This window comes from Cannabis sativa, chromosome 5 (assembly GCF_029168945.1).
Source record: "Cannabis sativa cultivar Pink pepper isolate KNU-18-1 chromosome 5, ASM2916894v1, whole genome shotgun sequence".
Classification (NCBI taxonomy): domain Eukaryota; kingdom Viridiplantae; phylum Streptophyta; class Magnoliopsida; order Rosales; family Cannabaceae; genus Cannabis; species Cannabis sativa.
Window position 1 is genome coordinate 7,073,144 of NC_083605.1, and position 22,729 is coordinate 7,095,872.

General features: G+C 32.5%; 2 protein-coding genes across 2 annotated transcripts; both read left to right on the forward strand.

Annotated features, from left to right (window-relative positions):
* Positions 1–2,643: 2,643 nt before the first annotated feature.
* LOC115717525 (hevamine-A-like) lies at positions 2,644–3,628 on the forward strand. The gene has a single exon (XM_030646511.2). The coding sequence runs from the start codon at positions 2,672–2,674 to the stop codon at positions 3,596–3,598; it is 927 nt and encodes a 308-aa protein (XP_030502371.2). The 5' UTR covers positions 2,644–2,671; the 3' UTR covers positions 3,599–3,628.
* A 9,721-nt stretch (positions 3,629–13,349) lies between these two features.
* LOC115718152 (hevamine-A-like) lies at positions 13,350–14,501 on the forward strand. Its single transcript, XM_030647112.2, has one exon. It carries the CDS (start codon positions 13,436–13,438, stop codon positions 14,327–14,329), a length of 894 nt encoding a protein of 297 aa, XP_030502972.2. The 5' UTR covers positions 13,350–13,435; the 3' UTR covers positions 14,330–14,501.
* Positions 14,502–22,729: the final 8,228 nt, after the last annotated feature.

A 22,729-nucleotide genomic window follows, 5' to 3' on the forward strand; every position in this document is an offset into this window, starting at 1 on the left:
AAAAACAACCAAGGGATGTCCTTTACGATGCCTAAGTGATAGTTTGACGCCACTTAGTCCATTTATAGATTCTGGTGAAGCTGATCACTAGTTCTCAGAGATGTTGTTATTTTGCGGAAATAAGAGACTCAAAACTCTTCATTTTTTGAGTGTCCTAGAAATTAGAAATGAAAAGTTGTGAATTTAATTCTTCTGACTTCATATATCATTGTAACTGTGAAAAACTAGACAGACGGTCAAAACGGCATTAGATTTGGATAAATAGAACCAAGTGCACAATGCCATTTGTTGACCTGGGCGCTGGACCCTTTCTCCCGAGCTTTTGGGATTTCATTTTTGATACTTCCAACGCTTCTGAACTTGAGGAGAAGGTCCCTTCCCCCATTTTTAACCATGCTAAATTCAATGGTCGCATCGAATTTGGCATTTTAGTAATTGAATGCAGCGTCCCAGGTTGATTGTCAACCTGGGTGCTGGCCCAGCCCAAGGTCAACTTGGGCACTGGGCCCTGTTCCTATAGGGACTTGGGTTTTCGATTTTCTCCCTGAGTTTACTTGATTCTTTATTATTTTTAATGATGATGTAAAAAATGCCCAAAACACATTATGCTGAACTAGATCGAAAACAGCCCAGGTTGACATTCCCTGGGTGTCAACCTGGGCGCTGGGACCTAGTTTTCCCCTTTCAGAAATTCCATTTGGTCCACGAAAATATTTGAATTTCAATATTTTCTGAAGATGGAGAAGATGCTAGAAAGAATTCTTGAAAAACTCTATTTTAAGTGGCCCAGCAGGTTGACAAAATGTTAACCTAGGCGATGGGTCCAACTATTTTACCCAAGAATTGTTGTTTTTTCTCCAGAATGACCTATTTCCCAATTTTTTATGAAGACAAATTCAGTGCAAAAGTTGGATCTTTGATTGAACACTCGAAAGGTGCTCAGATTAACAGATTGTTAACCTAGGCGCTAGATGCTCGGGGGTCCGGAGCCTTGGGTGCCAAAAAATCAACATGCTCCAATTCTGATTCCGATGCCTCAAATATGTTCGTGGTATGTCTAGTTGATGGTCCCAATTGAAGTTTTGACCACTTTATACTAAGACAGTCCCAAAAACTGAAACCCTAGGTTAGGATGTCAACTTGGGCGCTGAGTGAAATCCTAGGTGCCCAAGTTGTCTTTCAGGTTGCAGATTCGTGTAATTTTAGCTCCTGGGGCTTGCATTAGGTCGCTCCATGTATACATGGTACAAAATACTAAAATATAGTGGGTTAGATTAAAGTTATTGAAGTCCGAACTTCCATTCTAGAGATCCTAGAGTCAACCTGGGCGCAGGACTAGGGTCCTCTGCCAAGTTGACTGCTATGACTCGGGTCTACTCAACTTTGTGACGTCATCCTCCATGGCACGTGTCAAACATTGATGTCCACATCACCAAGGAAAATTTTTGGATTGACAAACTTATTATAAATTATCAAATTAACATGATATTTCTTAATTGTCTCAAAATTCTACCAAAATTTCAGGAACATAGCAACTACATTTTAACCTATCAAAAAATTTTAAAACCAAACACTCCAAAAATTTTAAAATACATCTCAAATTCACACTTTCTACATACACACAAATTATATCTATCCACAAAAAATCAAACAAATTATTAACACATAGAAAAGAAATAAATCACATATATAATCTATTTTTATTTTTTCAAAACTACACAAAACTATATTAAATCTGTGTGAAACTAGACAAAAACTTTGTTTAATACATTTAAAAACTTAAGGGGTTTTTTCATTTTTACACTTCAAAACAGTTTTTTTTTTCTTTTTTCTTTTTTTTTTTTTTTTGCATTTTTACGAAATTCTACATAGAAATCCCTATTGCAACTAGAGCTGCAACCTAAATTGCAACAAAAAATTGTAAAAAACTCCTATTGCAACTTGCGCTGCAATCACTTTAGAAACCCAAACTGTAAATTTAAAAAAAAAATTAAAAAAACAGTATATAAAGTAATTCCCCAAAATTTAATCTATGTGAAACTAGACAAAAACTATATAGTTTTACTAACATTGAATATACTTAAGTCTCTTAATTATAAACATAATTAATATGGGACAATAAAGATGAGTATTATATTAGTATTAGACTACCATGCATGACTGGTGTGATCACTTGTGAAGAAGGCCAACTACCGTGAGTCACGACTTATTTATAACCTAAGCAACATGTATACATGGACCAATCACACAAATTTCTCCTTATTATATATCTCTTCCATAGATGTAGCCGCACCAGTAGCATTTTATAAGTCTTGTTTACTTTCAAGTCTTCTTCGATGAAACAATTATTATCCAAATTCCAAAACCCATATATTTCGACCATATTCTTAGCATATTATTAGAGCCATATATCATATAATATTAATAGATATATGCGTTGTCTTGAAGTTTGATCAGGTTGCCTGCCACCTCAATCTTCTTTTACTTCAGATTATAATGAAGGAATTAATTATTTTAATTAATGAACAGAAAACCCAAAACGTTGACTTCAAATTCATTATTGTATATGGTTCTAAAGATTATTGAGGGTTTTTAACCCTATAAATAGAGAAGCTTAAGCTTAATACCATCACACACAAAAAAAAAGTTTATTAGAAAGAAAAAAAAAACAATGGCTAGAGATAATTCTCAACAATTGATCATATTTCTTGTCCTTGGTATCATTTCAACCTTAGCTTTCTTAGTCCAAACCTCCAATGCAGGTGGCATAGCCATCTACTGGGGCCAAGCAAGTAATGAAGAAACCCTTATGGCTACTTGCAAGTCAGGAAGGTACAAATATGTCATGATATCCTTTCTCAACAAGTTTGGCAACGGCCAAAACCCGCAGCTTAACCTTGCTAGCCACTGCAACCCCGTGGGAGGTGGTTGCAGGGTCGCTAGCAAAGGTATAAAAGCTTGTCAAAAGAAAGGAATCAAAGTGTTCCTTTCCATTGGTGGCGGCATTGGAAAGTACACTCTAACTTCCAAAGCCGACGCCAAAAAAGTAGCTGACTACTTATGGCACAACTTCTTAGGTGGCAAGTCAAGCTCTCGTCCCTTGGGCGACGCGGTTTTGGATGGAATTGATTTTGACATCGAGCTCGGAAACCCTAATTACTACGACGATCTAGCTAGGTTTTTGAAAGGTCGTAGTACAAGTAAAAGGCCTGTTTTGTTAAGTGCTGCTCCTCAGTGCATATATCCTGATAGGTTTGTTGGTGAGGCTCTTAAGGCTGTGAGTTTTGACTATGTTTGGGTTCAGTTTTACAACAATGGTCCTTGCCAGTATGATTCCAAAACTGACTCTGTTAAGAAGCTTCTTAAGTCTTGGGAGGAATGGAACAAAAACTTAACTAAGGCCAAGAAGATCTTTATGGGGTTGCCGGCGGCCAGAAAGGCAGCCGGGAAAGTTGGAGGGTACATTCCGGCGAGTGAACTGAAGTCAAGGGTTCTTCCAAAGATTAAGAAGTCCAAAAAGTATGGAGGTGTGATGCTTTGGAACAAGTTTTGGGATGTTCAGAATAAATATAGTAATGCCATTGTCCGAAGTGTTTAATTTACTATAACTAAAGGTGTGAAATAATAATAATAATAATAAAAATAATAATAATAATAATAATAATAATAATAGTTATAATAATAATAAGAATAATTTGCGGATTAAATTTAATTTTAGATATAAATAAATAACTTAAGTTTAATTTTTGACGGCAATAATATTTACATAGTTTTAAAAATATAACTCAAGTATTATTACCGTCAAAAATTAAACTTAAATATTTATTTGTAACTAAAAATTAAACTTAAATAATAATAATAATACGGATAGCTTAATTATAATTTGTAACGTATTGTGTAATTATGTATTAAATTGTATTGTTTACCTTCAATTAATATATAAAGAATAATACTATTGTGTTTTTATATCGATCATTGTGTTGCGTAGATTGGACAACATTATTACTAAGTTGTCGATCTTAATAACTTGCAAGAATGACTTGTTACTTAATTAATTAAATAATTAAATTATAATGTTTAAAATAAATATATAAATCAATTTTTGAAATAGAAATAAACAAATAAAAACTATTTTGACTAAGAGTAATAACATCTTCACACATTTACATGATAAATATTTGAACCCATCATCTGATCTTTTCATTATTGTTTAAAGTATTAACTAAAATAGAGAAATTTATATGAAAAAATAGAAATTTTTTACTATTAATATATAAATTAATACAAAAATAACACCCTATTAAATTACCACATTTTTGCCTAAACTCCAAAATAGCCCCTCATAAACCTACTCTCTTTTCTCTTTCCCTTTTCCTAAATCCTACAAATTTCTCTCTTCACCATACTCAAAAACTTTGCTATTTGAGCAGTTTTCGGACTCATTCCTAGTGGAAGATGAATAAATTTTTATGAAACAAGTCTTATAGAGATAGGAGGCAAATGTCAAAATTTCAAGGTTTTAGGAATGAGCATGTGATTTTAATAAGTTAATACTTGTTCACAAGATTATTATTTTCATTAATGGAACTAAGTGTTCCATTATTGTTTCATTAGTTTTTTTTTTTTTGTTAATTACATTCTAATGTAGTGTACCTTATTTTGGAAGATGAAATATTTTGAAAGGTACACAAAAATATTTGGATAACTTTTTTATGCTACATATCGAGTATGTATCAAACAGTTATCAAAAGATATTACTGATATTGAATACTTATAGAATAACTATTTTGAGTAATTTGCGGCAAAACCCCCCCAACTATCAATTTATTTGCAAAAACTCATCCAACCTCATAATTTTATTTTATTTTTTTGGTAAATTAGTGTAATTCATTACTTCAAATATTTGATTACATCCTATTAGCATCTTCAAAGAGAAGATCTATATCTATGTATGAACATAACTCAATCACAATATAACATGATTCCCCCTCTATTTCCCTTTTTCCTATTGTTGTACAATCTCTAAAAACCATTGATTGTCATCTGTAGATACATTTTTAGGCCAAACATAAATGAATCTACTCTTTACTTCTTCCTTGATTCTCCTAACCACCTCAGTCACTCTCGGTTCCTCTAATTCCCAAAGCACCAGATTTCTGGTTTTCCAAATCTAGTATACTGTCGAAGCCGTGACAACAAACTAGAAGCTTTTCCTAAACCTGCCAGCCTTTGATCTCTCAATCCATCTCAAGATCGCATCCAGGTCAATTGTTTCAACTTTCCAATTCAGCCACCCTTTGATCTGCAGAAGACATTGTGAAGAGAAGGAACAAGAGAGAAAAAGATGGCATTTTGTCTCAGAATGTGTTCTGCAAAGAAGACAGCAGTCATCTGAAATCACATTAATTTTCTTCAGCCTTGCTCTAGTTTGAAGTCGGTCTTGCACTGCAGTCCACATAACATAGCTTTGTCTTGGGATATTTTGCCTATTCCAAACTCCATGACTCCAATTTACTTTCCTTTGAGGAGGACAAAATAAATTGTAGCCATTAGAGATTGTGTATCGTGAACTAAGAAACTGCTGCAAACTCACTTTCTCCTTGATTTGATCTTTGACATAAACCAGTTTTTTCCAATACCAACTCGCTTGTTGTGGGTCTTGGTAGCTCCACCAATCCTCCCCTTTTATATAGACACAGTGTATCCATTTGATCCACAAATTATCTTCCTTGTTTGCAATCGCCCAAACATATTTCGTCAGTGCGGCTAAGTTCCATTCTGCTATTTTTTTGAGGCCAATGCCTCCTGCTGCCTTCGGCTGACACACATTCTCCCAAGCAATTAAGCCAAGCCCTGTTGCCGTGTGATGCCCCTTCCAGAGATAGGCTCTACAAATCATTTCAATGTCTTTGATGATCTTCTTAGGTAGAATCATAATTTGACTCCAATAAGAATGAATAGACATCAAAACAGAATTCACAAGCACTGCTCTACCTGCTAAGGACAAGTTCCTTAAACTCCATGATCTTATTCTTGATGTCATTTTTTCAGCTAACACCATGCATTCTTTACCAGAAATATGTTTGGCACAAATAGGAATGCCTAAGTATTTAAATGGTACCTCTTTTTTGGAAAAACCTGATTTATCAATGTAAAGACCGCTTAGTTTAATTTGGAAATTAGCAGTTAATCATGTTTAATTATGAAATTATTTATAGCTATTTAAATAATTATTTATACTGTTATTATTGAATTCTGAGATGCATTTTATGTCAGTTAGTAGTTTTCATAATTTTGCATTTCCGGTGCCCGGTAACATGGAACTCGGTGTTTGGCTCAGTAAAATCACAACTTAGTATGTTAGTAGGTTGGGATGGTTTATTAGACATTAGGAATGTCGGGAATGGCCGGGAATTTAGAATTTCCCAAAAATACCCCTTTAGTGTTACTTATGTGATTTTGGTGTGAAGGGGCAAAATGGTCATTTTGCCCCATTATTAGTTTGTCCTTTAGTGGACTTAGTAAGTGGAATATTATGTGTTTTAGTGGGTTTTAGTTGGCTAAAATAAAAAGAGTTAAGTTGTATTTAGTCATTTATTCAAAATTTCCAAAGTTAGAAAACTTAGAAAATTCAAGGCTCTCTTTTCTTCTCTCTATTTTGGTTTGGAGCAGCTGGGTTTGGGGGGCATTCTCTTGGATTTCAAGCTGGATTTAGCATAGATTTTGACCTCAAGTTGTTGGTAAGATCCTTGTAGCTCTCCCTTTTAGTTTCTTGAAGAATTTTGATGAATTGATGATGTTTGCATGCCTAGTTTAAGTTGTTATTGTTGCTGTGATTTTATAGTTGTTTGCAGAGGTTTAAGCATGACTAATTGATGTTATTAAGCTGCTTGTAATGCTTGATGGTTAGGTTGTTAGAGTTGTGGAGTTTTTAGTGTAAAAGCTTAGGTTTTCAAAGAGAAAATTGGATTTTTAGTGGCTGTAGTTGTTGCATGAGTTAGGGTTTGATTTCTGCAGTTTTTAAATGCTTGAATATGAGATTTTAATCAGGGTTTGATGCTTGTTATGTTGTTTAGTCAAGTTTTGAGTTTTAGAACTCAATCTTTGACCTTTAATGGTGAAATGAGTTTCTGTGTGTGAAGCTCGGGTTTGTTGCTTTAGAAATGTTCTAGGGGATATATAGAACAGGTCTGGAAGGTTTGAGGTTAATTGGATTTGATTTGGTTGAGTAATGAATTTTTGAATTTCTGCCTGCGAGGAACCGGAATTCCGGTTGTGCATCCAGAATTCTGGATGGGTTTTGAAAATTCCCAGAACCAGAATTCCGGTTGGATAACCGGTCTGCCGGTTGGGTGATTTTCAGAAACCCTAGTTTACCTCGTTTTTATGTTATTTGGGGTATTGCCATGCTTTTTATCGATAGGGAAACTTTTAATTCCTAGTTTAAGTCCCCGGGAAGTGATTTAGCGTATCACTTATAGTGTTGTGATTGTTATGGTTTAGGAGCCTGTAATCTGCCGCGCAGTTCGCTCCAGTCAGGTTGACCGGCACACCTGAATTCGGAATCCAGGTAAGATTAGTATAATAGTATGCATATGTAGATTACATGTTTAGCGTGTATGTAGGAAGCCTGTTAGATTACATTAGATATGTATGTTGGCTTCGAACCATCCGACTGTGTCACGTCGGTACAGGCTGGAGTATGACCAGCAGCTGGAGTATGACCAGTTCGACCGATTAGGCTGACACTGTATCACGTCGGTACAGGCTGGAGTATGACCAGCAGCCGAAGTATGACCGGTTCGACCGATTAGGCTGATGCTTAGATTGGTGGTTCCGTACTATTTGACGTATCACGTCGGTACAGGCTGGAGTATGACCAACAGCTGGGGTATGACCAGTTCGACCGATTAGGCTGATACTGTAACACGTCGGTACAGCTGGAGTATGACCAGCAGCCGGAGTATGACCGGTTCGACCGATTAGGCTGTTACTTGTCAATAGTACCGTCCCTATGAACGTTCGGGGACTCGCACCGTGTTGGACACGGCAGTTAGGGGGACTCAGTATCGTGTTGGACACGGCAGTTAGGGTTATGGTCAGGGGTATGGGCGTCTGATCATGACCGGGATTTATGTATGAGTATTATTATGCTTTTCTTACTGAGTCTGTCGACTCACAGTGCTATGTTTATGTGTAGGTAAAGGCAAGGCTAGAGCTGATGGACCGTGAGCGAGCCGGTGAAGATTGTACATGTCGGGGCGGTTAGGCCTGGAGCGTACGATCATCGGGACAGCGAGGCTATTTTTGTAATTAGTCGCTAGGCGACAAGTATTTTGTATAGACAGTAAACTTTTGTAAATGGTTTTGTAATCGGGATCTCGAGTATTTTGTATAAATATTTTACAAGTTTAATTAAAAATCAAAAATTTTAATTAATCACGTTTTTCCATAAACCTCGTTGATTAGCAACGAGCTGCACAGTATGTTTAAAAATTACGTAATACGCCTATGCTAGTTAGGGTGTTACAATCAATGACACTTTGCACCTCGCTTTCTTCCATTCCACAGCAGTAAATGGCCGATTTAGCAGAATTCAGTTGCAACCTGGATGTGCAGGAGAAAAGTTTCAATCCTTGAAGCAAATAATGAATGCTTTTGAAGTCTCCATGGTAAAATAGGATAACATCATCAGCAAACATTAAGTGATTCATTTTAAGTTCCTTGCAGCGATCATGATAATGAAATTCTGGTTTGGTTCCAATCCGAATCATTATTCTTGAAAAGTACTCCATTCCAAGAACATCCAACCTCATATTTTGGTGGAAAAACCCTCCTAAGTACTGTTCCGTTTACATTTTTAAGGTGTCGTCTGTCCAGCCTCGTTAAGTCCTAATTTTGCCCACGTGGCAATGACGGGTCATTAAAAAATTATCCTACGTGGCAATATTTTAAAAAAATTAAAATAAAAAATTTAAGAGTAATTTGCGGCAAAACTCCCCCAACTGTCAATTTACTTACAAAAAACCATCCAACCTTAAAGTTTTTTGGATGGTTTTTTACAAGTAAATTGATAGTTGGGGGGTTTTGCCGCAAATTACTCTTAAAGTTTTTATTTTATTTTGTAAAATATGGCCACATAAGATAATTTTTTAGTGACCTGTCATTGCCACGTGGGTAAAATTAGGACTTAACGAGGCTGGACAGACGGCACCTTAAAAATGTAAACGGAACAGTACTTTGGAGGGTTTTCCCACCAAAATATGAGGTTGGATGGTTTTTTACAAGTAAATTGATAGTTGGGGGGGTTTTGCCGCAAATTACTCAACTATTTTTGTAACAATCGTATATATAATATCGAACAATATCAAATAACTATCAAATTCTATTGATAGTCAAAATTCATAGCGTCTAATAATAGTCTTCCCAACAAAAAAAATGATAATCAAGCAATAATAGAACACTTATCAATCGGTACCATTAATGAGAATAATAATCTTGTGAATGAATATTGGGTTACCAAAAACAACACTCGAACAATAATCAAACACTAATATCTAACTCTAACTTGAATATTTTAGTTTTTAAGCCATTAAAAATCTAATATCTTTCCTCGCGCTCTCAAACACTATTGTACATTTAAAACAAAATAAAATAAATACCACAAAAAAATATATACAAAATGTATAAGTCAAACACGCATCATTGAACATGTATTATGAAGCACTCGAACAAACCACACAACTTACCTGGTATCAAATGTACATCGTCTAACAATCGAACATGTAATATTACTAATCTATATATATCAAGCAACTATCGAACATTATCGAAATATCATCCCTAACCTCTGAAATTACTAATAATCGAGTATGCATCGAACATGTAGGGCCTAGTCGGCCGATGACCTCCTATGGCCGTCCAGGTATTGTTCTTGCAGCCTAGGGATGTGTCTGCCAGTTTTATATGTGCTTGCAAGCCTTTCTATGTGCCTATAAGCCTTGGTATGTGTCTGCTAGCCTTCTATGTGTCTGTTAGCCTTGGTATAAGCATGTCAGCCTTGGTATGTGCCTGCCAACTTTGGTATGTGCTTGAGAGCCTTGATATGTGTTTGTCAGCCTTGGTATGTGCCTGTTAGCCTTTAACTAGCTTCTTTGTATAGCTTTCCTTACAAAGGTCAGACTGTTGGGTTTTATGCCCTAAATAAAACTCATTTCAATATAATCAGATTTACTTATTAATATAGATCAGAAATAACATTTAATGTTGCATGGTTCACATGATTTATTTCATGATTATATGTACATAATGTATAAATTCATCTGAAACCCTTTTCACATACTTGATCCTGTTTATTGTGCCGTCAACACATTGGAAAGTAAACATGACTATGTGAATAAAGTTTCCTAGATTTATCAGACATAGGGTTTTACTGATATGATAATCTACAACAGAGTTTACTTGCATTAGGAGAAGTGCTATGTTCTTTCCAGAGCATTGGTTAAAGTAAAGCTCAGGTTGGATGCATGGAGTATGCATCGGAAGGGACCGATATTGAACTTTGACTTAGATTTATTAAACTTACCGTAATATCTATTCAAGTCAATATCGCCTAGTTGATCCTAGATCAAATGTTCTTAATCCTGTTATGATTAGGCTCAATCTTGAAAGGCTATTCGTGTTCTTTGATTTGTTAGTTAAGCCTACTTTTAGGTCAGGGTGATACGTACATTTTGGGAACACGGTAGTGCAATTGAGTGGGAGCGCTAACATAAACATGGAATCTATAGCTTTTATCTGGCGAATAGTAAGCAAAGGATGATCTCCTTCGAGCTTGACCAAACGAACATAAATGGTAGAGTACTCATTTCACATAAGCTGAAATATCATTTATACGGGGTCAAGTGTTTTAAGGATAAAATACATTGTAGGGTGTAACGGTAATCAAATCCCTTTACAGTGTAGATCATTCATATAGAGGATCATTGGTCAAATTAGGATTATAACAATGGATAACTAATGATGCGTCTATATGGTGGAACATATAGAGCATTCTATATATTGAGACTGCAATTCTAAGTTCTATGCGTGGATTCAACGAAGAATTAATAAGTTAGTAAATTTTAGTGCTAAATTCTTGATCTACTTATTGGAAGCTCGGTTATATAGACCCATGGTCCCCGCACTAGTTGAGATAATATTGTTTGTAAGACTCATATAATTGGTTTTGATTAATCAATTATAATTCTCAATTTAGACTATGTCTATTTGTGAAATTTTCACTAAGTAAGGGCGAAATTGTAAAGAAAGAGTTTTAGGGGCATATTTGTTAATTATGATACTTTGTATGGTTCAATTAATAAATATGATAAATGACAATATTATTTAATAATTATTTATAGTTATTAAATAGTTAGAATTGGCATTTAAATGGTTAAATTAGAAAATTGGCGTTTTTGAGAAAATCAGATGCAGAAAAGATAAAACTGCAAAATTGCAAAAAGTGAGGCCCAAATCCACTAAGCATGGCCGGCCACTTTTGTAGGTAATTTAAACTGATATTTTCATTATTTTAATGCCAAATAATTCAAACCTAACCCTAGTGGAATGCTATAAATAGATAGTGAAGGCTTCAGGAAAATTACACTTCTGATTCAGAAAAACCTGAGCCTTCTCTCTCCCTATCTGGCCGACCACTCCCTCTTTCTTTCTTCCCTCTTCAATTTCGAAATTCTTAGTGTATGAGTAGTGCCCACACACAACAAATGATACCTCAATCATAGTGAGGAAGATCGTGAAGAAAGACTTTCAGCAAGAAGGAGTTTCAGCATCAAAGATTCAGAGAAAGTGATCCAGGTTCAGATATTGATAATGCTCTGCTACAGAAAGGAATCAAGGGCTAGATATCTGAACGGAAGGAGTCGTTATGTTCCGCTGCACCCAATGTAAGGTTTCCTAAACTTTATATGTGTTTATTTCATCGTTTTAGAAAGTTCATATTTAGGGTGTTAATAAACATACTTGTGAGTAGATCTAAGATCCTGGTAAAATAAATTCCAACACAGACTTCTTTAGTCGAATCAGGCCTCTTTGGTCAGATAACCACCTTATTGGTCGACCAGCTTATTCTCAAGACATGGTCGACCTATAATCTTCCTTTGGTCGGCCAAATATATCATTTGGCCAGTCAAACATGGTTGGTTAGGGCCTTGACAGCTTGCTTAACTCCTCACTACAAGAAATGTCACTTTTACCAGCACAGTTCGCTACTGCACTGGTAAAAGTAACTTTTACCAGCGCATTTTACAAACTACGTTGGCAAAAAGGTCAAAGTTTCACTAGCGCACATTTGTAGTATCTAAAATCTAACTTTTACCAACGCATTTACGCGCTGGGAAGAGTCATTTTTGCCAGCTCTTTTCATTTTGTGCTGGCAAAAGTTCTAATACCAACGTTGATTTGCCAACTCCTTTTGCCAACACATCAGAAGTAAATTCCATATTACCAACGCAATACCAAACTTTTTCCAGCACAAAAATGTGCTGGCAAAAGTGACATTTCTTGTAGTGCCTTTTGCTTAATGCTTGACAGTTTTGCTCGATTGCTTTAGAACCCTTGGCAGTTGACATGCAGTGTAAGGTGACTTTGTCTTGTTATTGACAAGTTGTACGTATTCCACGTATCCTCAGTCTTGACTATGTGGACATGTCATGTCAGGTGGACAAAATTTAGAATAGCATATATTGTAATGATTGTTTTGTTTTTTTTCATCTAAGATGAGTACATATATATATAGACATATATGTATTTTAGTTTGATTTGTATGTAAATAGAGATGGAAAGAGATCATTATTGAAGATTAAGAAACGATAGTCTTTTTTACTTTATTTTTCTATTTTAATGAAATATTAAATAATTTATTATTAAAAAAAATAACCGATCTAAAATAGTTCAGGAGGTATTTTTAACGACCTTAAAAGTTCAAGGAGGCATGATTTGGTACATGTCAAAGTTTAGAGGACATAAATTCTAATTAGCCTTTAGTTAAAGAGTGTGTTTAAAGAACATAATTGGATCTATTTCAAAAAAAAAAAAGAAACATGATTGGATGGAGATGCTTTGGACAATATTCTAGAAATTATAAAAATAAAATGAATCCTCTAGTTGTAGTCCTCCCTCCCTACTCACCCAATAAGCATGCCAAAAGAAGTTAAACCCTAGTGGGACCATCAATCTTGTCTATTATATATAATGGAACAAATTAGCTTGACTTGGACTTTATAGTCAACTCTATTGTATTTTCCCCAACAAACTTTATTAATTGGTCAGTTTTTGTAGGCACTAACAACAGTTTAAATAGAAAGAAGAAGCAAGCAAACCCCATCATCACACATTCACACTCCAACTCATAAACAAAACCAAATTTCTCAAAATCATGGCTACAAAACTTGTCCTACCACTACTCCTCCTACAAATTTTAGCCTTAATCCAATTCACTCATGCTGGTGGAATAGCAATCTACTGGGGCCAAAACGTTAACGAAGGAACCTTAGCTCAAACTTGCGCCACAGGAAGATATTCCTACGTAATCATAGCATTTCTAAACAAGTTTGGCAATGGCCAAACCCCTCAGATCAACCTCTCCGGTCACTGCAACCCGACCCGATGCGCCATTGCTAGCCAAGGCATAAGAAGTTGTCAAAGCAAAGGGATCAAAGTAATGCTCTCTCTCGGAGGTGGTCTAGGAACATACTCTCTTTCATCTCCTGCTGATGCAAAGAACGTAGCTGATTACTTGTGGAACAATTTCTTGGGTGGTACGTCAACTTCTCGCCCCTTAGGCGATGCGGTTTTGGACGGTATTGATTTCGACATTGAACTCGGTTCAACCAAGTATTGGGAAGATTTAGCCACAAACTTAAAGGGTTATAGCAGAGTAGGAAGACCAGTTTACTTAAGTGCAGCTCCTCAGTGTCCATATCCTGATCATTTTCTTGGAAATGCTCTTAACACTGGGCTTTTTGACTATGTTTGGATTCAGTTTTACAATAATCCTTCTTGTCAATACTCGAGTTCTGGTAATGTTAATACTCTTTTGAGTTCGTGGAATGGATGGAGTAATTCGATTAAGGGTGGGAAGATTTTCTTGGGCTTGCCTGCATCACCTGCAGCAGCCTCCACCGGAACAGGGTACATCCCACCTAATGTTGTTACTTCTCAAATTCTTCCTGTGATAAAGAATTCGGCTAACTATGGAGGTGTAATGCTGTGGTCCAAGTATTATGATGACAAAAATGGCTACAGTTCAAGTATCTTTCAAAGTGTTTGATTTTGTGGGTCTATTTTACTCTGTAGTGTAAGTTATGTATTTCCTTATTTAACTTTGGGGTTGGTTCAAGCCATTGGGATTAAGATAATGTGATGTCATTGTTTTCAACCAAGTGGTATATATTATTATTATTAATAATAAGAACAAAATAATGTCGAACTTGATTGACGAATTATTTGTTATAGTCAAGTCGCAGCAAGAGACAATTCTGTTCAAGTGCAAAGTATGATTTAAGATCTCAATCAAATTTAAAATATCATGACATATTTTTTTTTTTTTTTTGATAATGACATATAATATAATTGAAAGCAACTTCACAGTGCAAAAAAAAAAAACACCAAAATAATATGGAAGTGGTGTTTGATTTGGTGGAATGGTAATTGTAACTGTAATAGTAATATGATTGAATAAAAATGGTAATAGGAATTTAAGGATGTTCGCGGTACGGGTGCGGTTTTTGATTATTTTTTCAAATCAATCTGCACATACGGTTTTTCTAATTTCTCGAACCGCACCCGCACCGCGAAATTAAAAAATGCAAAAACCGTACCGCAAAAAATAGTGTGGTGCGGTTTATGCGGATTCTGCAGTTTGGACTATCACTAAATAATTAAACTATCACAAACAGGGACGGAGGGAATTTAGCCCATATTTAGGCTAAAGCCCTCACTCAAATATATACATTAAATTTTTTATATGTAGATATATACATATATTAATTCACTTCACTCAATTTATTAAAGCCCAATTCACAAAAGCTCTCACTCAATATCTTAATCATGACTCATGAGCTACTCTCATTCTAATCAAGCCCATTTTGAAAGTAGTCCAATACAAATAATTAAAAAAATAATACTTTATTAAAAAAAAATAATAATATTATTAACAATATTTTATTTTCTTTTGTTGAAGATGGAAATTGGAAAAATACATTTATTAGTTATTTTTATTAGTTTTGACTTAATATTTATTCAAGCCCTCACTCAACTAAATTTTGACTTCGTCACTGATTACAAATACAACAAAACTTGAGCAACACTTGTCAAAATACCATAAGGCTTAAAAATAAAGATGAAAAAAAAAAGTTTCAAGTTTCAACAATACAATAATTAGTGGGCTTGGGTTGGGCCTTCACATATTGGACCTAAATAAATATAAAAATTGATATTTTTATAATATGCAGTGCGGTGCAGTTTAAACCGCATATTAACAATTCAAAATCGTAAACCGTACTGCACTGTGCAGTTAGGAAAAATTCAAACCGCAATCGCACCGCAAAGAATTTCAAACCGCTCTTTTTTGCTATGCAGTGGGGTGCAGGCGATTTGAGCGGTTTGATGAACACTACAAAAACTGCTACTTTTAGTGACAATTTTTTAGTCACAACATAATTTTTTTGTGACTAAATGTGACTTTTAGTCACAACAATATGTTACTTGTGACTAAAATATAATTTAGTTACAAGTTGTCACTAATTTAGTTCTAGTCACAACAAATATTGTGACTAAAAATACATTTAGTCACAACAAATTGTAATTTTTGTGACTAATACTTTTAACCACAGACTTTTTAGTCACAACATAAGAATAATAATTTATAATTAGTCACAATTTTTTGACTTACAAATTTTTTTGTGACTAAAAGTGAGATTTTTTGTAGTGACACCCTAAGAATTTATTGTTATTTTTAGTTTGATGTTAGAATAAACATTAGAATAACTAGTAAATTGATAAAATAATCTTTAATTTAGTAAGAAAAAGTATAAATAAGGGTGAGAGAATCATTTTAAGTTACGGTAGGTATATGAGTATAATCACTCTATATATAAGTGATGTAATGGTCGTTACAATGAAATGCCTGCAAGAGTTTATCACGTTTGGTTTGTTGTAATAGTAGATAGAATCATGATTACCATTGGAATGTTTGGTTTGTTTTTATAAGTGATGTAGTAGAATTACATGTAAGGATCACATTATATAAGGAATATATTATAAGGACTAAATAAATATGGTAAATATTATTTTAGACTCTGTGTTTTGTTAAAGTTGTTGATTGGACCCTTTGTTTTATTAAATGACAAAACAGACCTTGTATTTTCTAAAATAGTAAAAATAGAACCCTGAATTTAATTTTCGATAACTTTTTTCTTAATATAACCAACTTAAAAACAATTCCTAACACAAACAAATACAGAAAATGTAAATAGTTTTGTCATAACACTTTTAGATCGGATTATTATTAAATTTTATTTTGACAAAAAACAGTTCAGGATCCTTTTTGTACTATTTTAGAAAATATAAGGTACATTTTGTCATTTAACAAAACAGAGGGTTCAAATAGTAACTTTTGCAAAATACAGGATCCAAAATGGTATTTACCTATAAAATAAAATTAAAATGACTCTAATATTCATTCTAACAATAAACTAAATATTGTAATCAATAATTATTATTATTCTTACTTCATTATATTACTATTACAAATACAATTTCTATTACCATTACATTCCACCAAACTAAACATCACTTCAAGGAAAAATTAAACATTGAAATTGTAATCATAATTCCATTCTAATGTTGATTACAACAAATCAAATATGTCATAAGGGTTTAGAGTTAAGGGGTTTGAATCCTAGCATAACTTTTTTTGGGAGTAGAGGAAGTAAAAATTTATTGTGAGGGGCCTGAAGTGTAAAAAAAAAATCTAAAGAGAGCAATTAAATGAATTTGTAAAGAAAATTTAAAAAAAAAATACAAAAATATAATAAAAATAAGGAAAAAAAATATTGGGAGGGTCAAGTCCTCCCATGGAACCAGTGTACATTTGTCCTGTGAGGAATTATATAGGGATAATTACACCACATACTGAAAATTTCAACTTTTTTACTTTTATACTGTGGGGTGGAATTTTTTTCAAAAATATTGTGTAAGTTTTATACTATGTACTGTATTAAGTTTTCATTGTTGTTTCACTGTTGTTTTTTAGTTGTTCTACTGTTGTTTTTAGTTGTTCTGTTTTGTGTTCCACTGTTTTTTTTATAAAAACACAGTATTTTTAAAAGGATTTTCGTGTGACAGTATTTTTATAAAAGTTAATCTAAATTTTAATATTTTTGTAAGTTTTCCATTATATATTTAGCTTTTTAGAAAGTTAGTTTGTTTTGGTAGTATCATCAGTTTTAATAGGAAGAGATTGACATCACATGATCCCCTTATGTTAATATACATAAAAAAAATGAAAGAAAAAATTAATTACGAAGAGAAGCAAAGCAAAGTCTACGCTCATACTCATTTGTATAGACTAATAATATGAAGTCTTTAACAAGAGAAATACTAAAAACGCACGTGAGGTACACAATCGATCGCCAAACATTGGATATCCAATTGTAATCAGATCAGATTTGATGTTATTTTTAAATATCCAATTGGATCGAATCAGATGGTGGATAGGGTGTCCAAAAATCCAATACATCCAATCAAACTAATTAGTATTTTCATTTAGTTTTGATGAGTAATTAGATTTTATATACGTAAAATCTATATGTATATATAAAAATTAGCATTAAAATTTTACTTTTTTTTCTTAGATTCCAATACATACTGGACCTAAAATATTGGATGGATCCGATCCGATCGAAAAAATACTAGAGAAAATTACACTCTATATCCTTTTTATATTGTCCTCTTTTATTTTTACCCTCTTTTTTAAAGTCTATCATTTTTACCTCTTTTTTTAAACATTGTACCAATTTTGTCCCTACCACTTCAAGATACTCTCCATGTGACTCTCTTATGTCAGGGTATTTTGGGTACAATACATATAAAAAGATGTATGTTTCAATTAAATATAAAATTATTGGTAAATTTGATTAATTGATTAATAAAAATGGTATTTTTCAACATACCCCAAAATACTAAGTCTAAAATATTGGATAAACTCAAATTAATCCAATAAATATTAATGAAATACATCCAATGGACCGATCCAATCCAACATGGATTGATTGGATGACTAAATTAATTGGATCGGATCGGATGGTAAAATCTAACATCAAATATATAACTGGATCGAATTTAAATAGGCCTAAAAACATTGAATATGGTTCAATAAACCCCATTAAATATGGAATCTCACATGAGTGAGCTTAAGAATGCCAAATAGCAATAAAATAGCCAGCCACGTGGTTAATAGCAATAGAATAGGCCATTAAATTAATCACTGGTAAAGTCAAAGTAAACAATTGAGGAGTCAAACCTATAATAGCCAAACCTAGTAAACTATAATAGCCAAACCTATATTTATCAAGCTAAAAAACAAAACCAGTTTTGAACACACAATGCATAACAAAATATTAATCACAAATATAATCTAAACCAGTTTTGAACCTAGAAACAAAATAATAATAAAAAAAGAAACTTAAAATAAAAAATATACAATAACATCATAAAATGGAGCAGACCCATGACAAAACCCTTAAAACCTATGAAACCAATTTTGAACCTGTGAAACCAGTATCGAACCTGTGAAACCAGTTCTGAACTTGTAAACCCTGTAAAACAAGTTCAAACCTATAAAACCTATTAAACTTGTTTCGACCATATGAAAAATCATAAAAAAATAATAACAAAATTTGTGAAATCATAACAAAACTTGTAGAACTCATACAAAATTATAACAAAACTTTTAAAAATCTAATTAAAAATCAGTTGCATAAAAACAACACACAATGCATAACAAAATATTAATCACAAATATAATCTAAACCAGTTTTGAACCTAGAAACAAAATAATAATAAAAAAAGAAACTTAAAATAAAAAATATACAATAACATCATAAAATGGAGCAGACCCATGACAAAACCCTTAAAACCTATGAAACCAATTTTGAACCTGTGAAACCAGTATCGAACCTGTGAAACCAGTTCTGAACTTGTAAACCCTGTAAAACAAGTTCAAACCTATAAAACCTATTAAACTTGTTTCGACCATATGAAAAATCATAAAAAAATAATAACAAAATTTGTGAAATCATAACAAAACTTGTAGAACTCATACAAAATTATAACAAAACTTTTAAAAATCTAATTAAAAATCAGTTGCATAAAAATAAATTGTAAAAACTAGTTACATTAAACAACTAATTAAAAATCTAAAATAAAGAAATCAGTTTCATTAAATAAACAAATTAAGAACTAACACATGATAACCAATTACTTGAAACAATATAAAGCTCTTTTTCTTACATAAAGATTCAAAATTTAACATAAAGAAACCGGTAACAAAAATCAACCAAATAAAAACTAATTACTTGAAAAACTAAATCAAAAGCTGAAATTTAGAATTCAATTACGTAAAACATCATAACTAATAATTAACCATAGAAACCAATTTACTATTATAACTAACTAAAAAAAATAAAACAAATACATGAAATAGCTAAAACAATCAAAAAATCGATTGGAACACAAAAAACAATTACAATAAAACAATTGAGCAAAAATCTAATATAACAAAACTGGTTACAAAAAACAAATAAATTAAAAATTAATTGACGAAAATCAATTACCTAAATAATTAAAACAAAAATTTAAACTTTGAACCCAAAACAACAAAACCAACTATAAGATACAGAAACCAAAACCAGTTAACAAACAATATTTCTAACACCCTTTAAATATTAACTTATCAAATGAAAGTTCTCAATAATTAGGTAAAATAAAAAATTTACATAAGAAACCGGTTTCTTAGAAATCGGTTTCTTGAAGAAGAAACCGGTCTTCAAGAAACCGGTTTCTTGGTGATTTTTCCGGCAACAATGCCAATTTCGACGAATTTTCTGATGCCGGCAGCAACTCCGACGACTTTTCCGTCACCGGCAAAATAATAAACATTAAAACAAATTTCCAACTCAAGCTAAAAAATAAAAACCATAAATATGGGCAAAACAAAGATTCTAAGAATATATTCTACAAATAAAACTTGAATGAAAAATTAAAAAAAAATAACACATAATGAAAATGCCTAAAAATAAACAAACAAAGAACACAAAAAAGCCCTAAAAACCAAAACTACCTAAAGCAACAATGAAAACACAACTTAAAAACCAGTTTCTACCATTTACTAAAAGTTTCTACCTAAAACCAACACAAATCATAACCAAAACAAAAAAGTAAAAAAAAAAATATATACAACAACAACAACCTGATGCTTACCAAATATTAAAAAATTAAGACCAAAAACCAAAATACTAAAACATACAACCAAACCTAAAACAAAAACTACATATAAAATACATTATGAACAAAACAAAAACACACAAATCACTTTAGATGAATCATTTTTTCTTAGAAAAAAAACAACAACAAACTCAACACATTGAAATGCTTATCACTTAAACGACATACAATAAAGAACTTGGAAAAATTGTATAACAACAATGATAACTTCCAAAAACTAAAAAATGGAGATGAAAAAAGAAACCCTAAAATCAGTCAATAGAAAAAGAGAAAAAAAGGATAAATACCTTGAACAACACACGAGAAATGTCACTCTTACTCAAAGCACATTGCCACCATTATTGACCAAAAACCGAGAGCAGAAAAAAAAAAAGAGGATAAAACGAAGAATGGAGGAAGAAAGGAGAAAAAAAGAAAAACAATGAAGTGAAATAGAGAGGGAGAGAGAGAAGTATATAGGCAGTTGATTAGAAAATGAAAAGTGAAAAAGGAAGAGTGGAAGGATAAGCAACCATCAAATCATCATCATTACATGGAAAAACAAAAAAAAAATACTGTAAACAATAAAAAAACTGATACAAAAATTTAAAAATATATAAAATTACAAAAATAACCTTCAGAAACTACAAACAACAACATATGGGCTTTTTAAACATACATTATACACGTATGGGCTTTAAAAACCCATAAAACATGGCTAAAGTTAAAAAAAAGCCATAAAAAGTGTCCAAACTAAACTATGCCATATTTATCATAAAACATTCTAAAAAACCATACTGGACGTAATTTCCACAATATATAACTGGATCGAATTTAAATAGGCCTAAAAACATTGAATATGGTTCAATAAACCCCATTAAATATGGAATCTCACATGAGTGAGCTTAAGAATGCCAAATAGCAATAAAATAGCCAGCCACGTGGTTAATAGCAATAGAATAGGCCATTAAATTAATCACTGGTAAAGTCAAAGTAAACAATTGAGGAGTCAAACCTATAATAGCCAAACCTAGTAAACTATAATAGCCAAACCTATATTTATCAAATTTAAATCATAAGAAAGAAAAAGAAAAAAAAAAGCACATGAATAGCCAAAAAAAAAGACTAATACCTAACAATGAGTTTAGATTTAGAGTATAACATAACTCTTATGCGTATGACTTGTATTATGCTGCAATATCTTATCAATGAAGCTATATTAATCGGTGAGATTTGTAATCACTGACTAACTAGAAAACAACCTGCCTCTCTTCTTAAATACGGGTGAGTAACATCTAATCCAATCTAATTGAATTGAATCGATTCAATCTAATTCAATTACTAAAATTTAGATATTCAATTATAATTGAATTGAATTAAATGCTAAAAGTTAAACTCTAATTGAATTTGATCGATTGTTGAATATTAATTTCAAAATCACTGATCCAATCAAATTATATTTATATATATATATATATTAAAAAATTATTTATATAATAAAAAAAAATACAATATATGTTATTGGATTTTTTTGTGTGTTTGTAATACTTGCTTGTTTTATAATGTTTTGTTTTATTTTATTACTTAGCAATGTTATTTTTTTAATTATTTTAAACTTTTAGTTACATAACACTTATAACAATAGTATGTTTATGGAGTATTAAACTTAAATAAATAGTAAAATTTAGTTTTACTTATTTTTCTTTATATTTTGAAGTTATTATTAAAATTTAAGTATTAGATATCTAATTAAAAAACTAATCCAATCCAATTAATAATTAGATTGGATTGGATTTTGAGGTTTAATTGAATTGGATAAATTGATAATTTTCTAAATACAATTACTAATTAAATTAGATCAAATAAGGAAAAAAAAATTAGATGGGATGCCCAATCTTACTCTCAAGTTCAACTCATAAAGAAGCCAAACAAAAGAAATTTCTCATTAGTAACATTGGTAGAGTAGTTTCATGTACATTTCTTCTACTACTCATCTAAATTGGGGCCAAAACGGCAACCAGGGAACCTCAGCACAGACATTCGTGAACATAGCTTATCTCAACAAGTTTGGCAATGGCCAAACGCTGGAGATCAACCTCTCACTGGCCACCCCTACAGAGGGACCAAAGCAATGCTCACGAGCAGATGCAAAGAGTGCAGCATATTATTTGTGTATTTCATTTCA

Bases quoted from the DNA above. Each gene is read 5' to 3' on its own strand.
- LOC115717525 (XM_030646511.2), top strand. From the start codon at position 2,672: ATGGCTAGAGATAATTCTCAACAATTGATCATATTTCTTGTCCTTGGT.
- LOC115718152 (XM_030647112.2), top strand. From the start codon at position 13,436: ATGGCTACAAAACTTGTCCTACCACTACTCCTCCTACAAATTTTAGCC.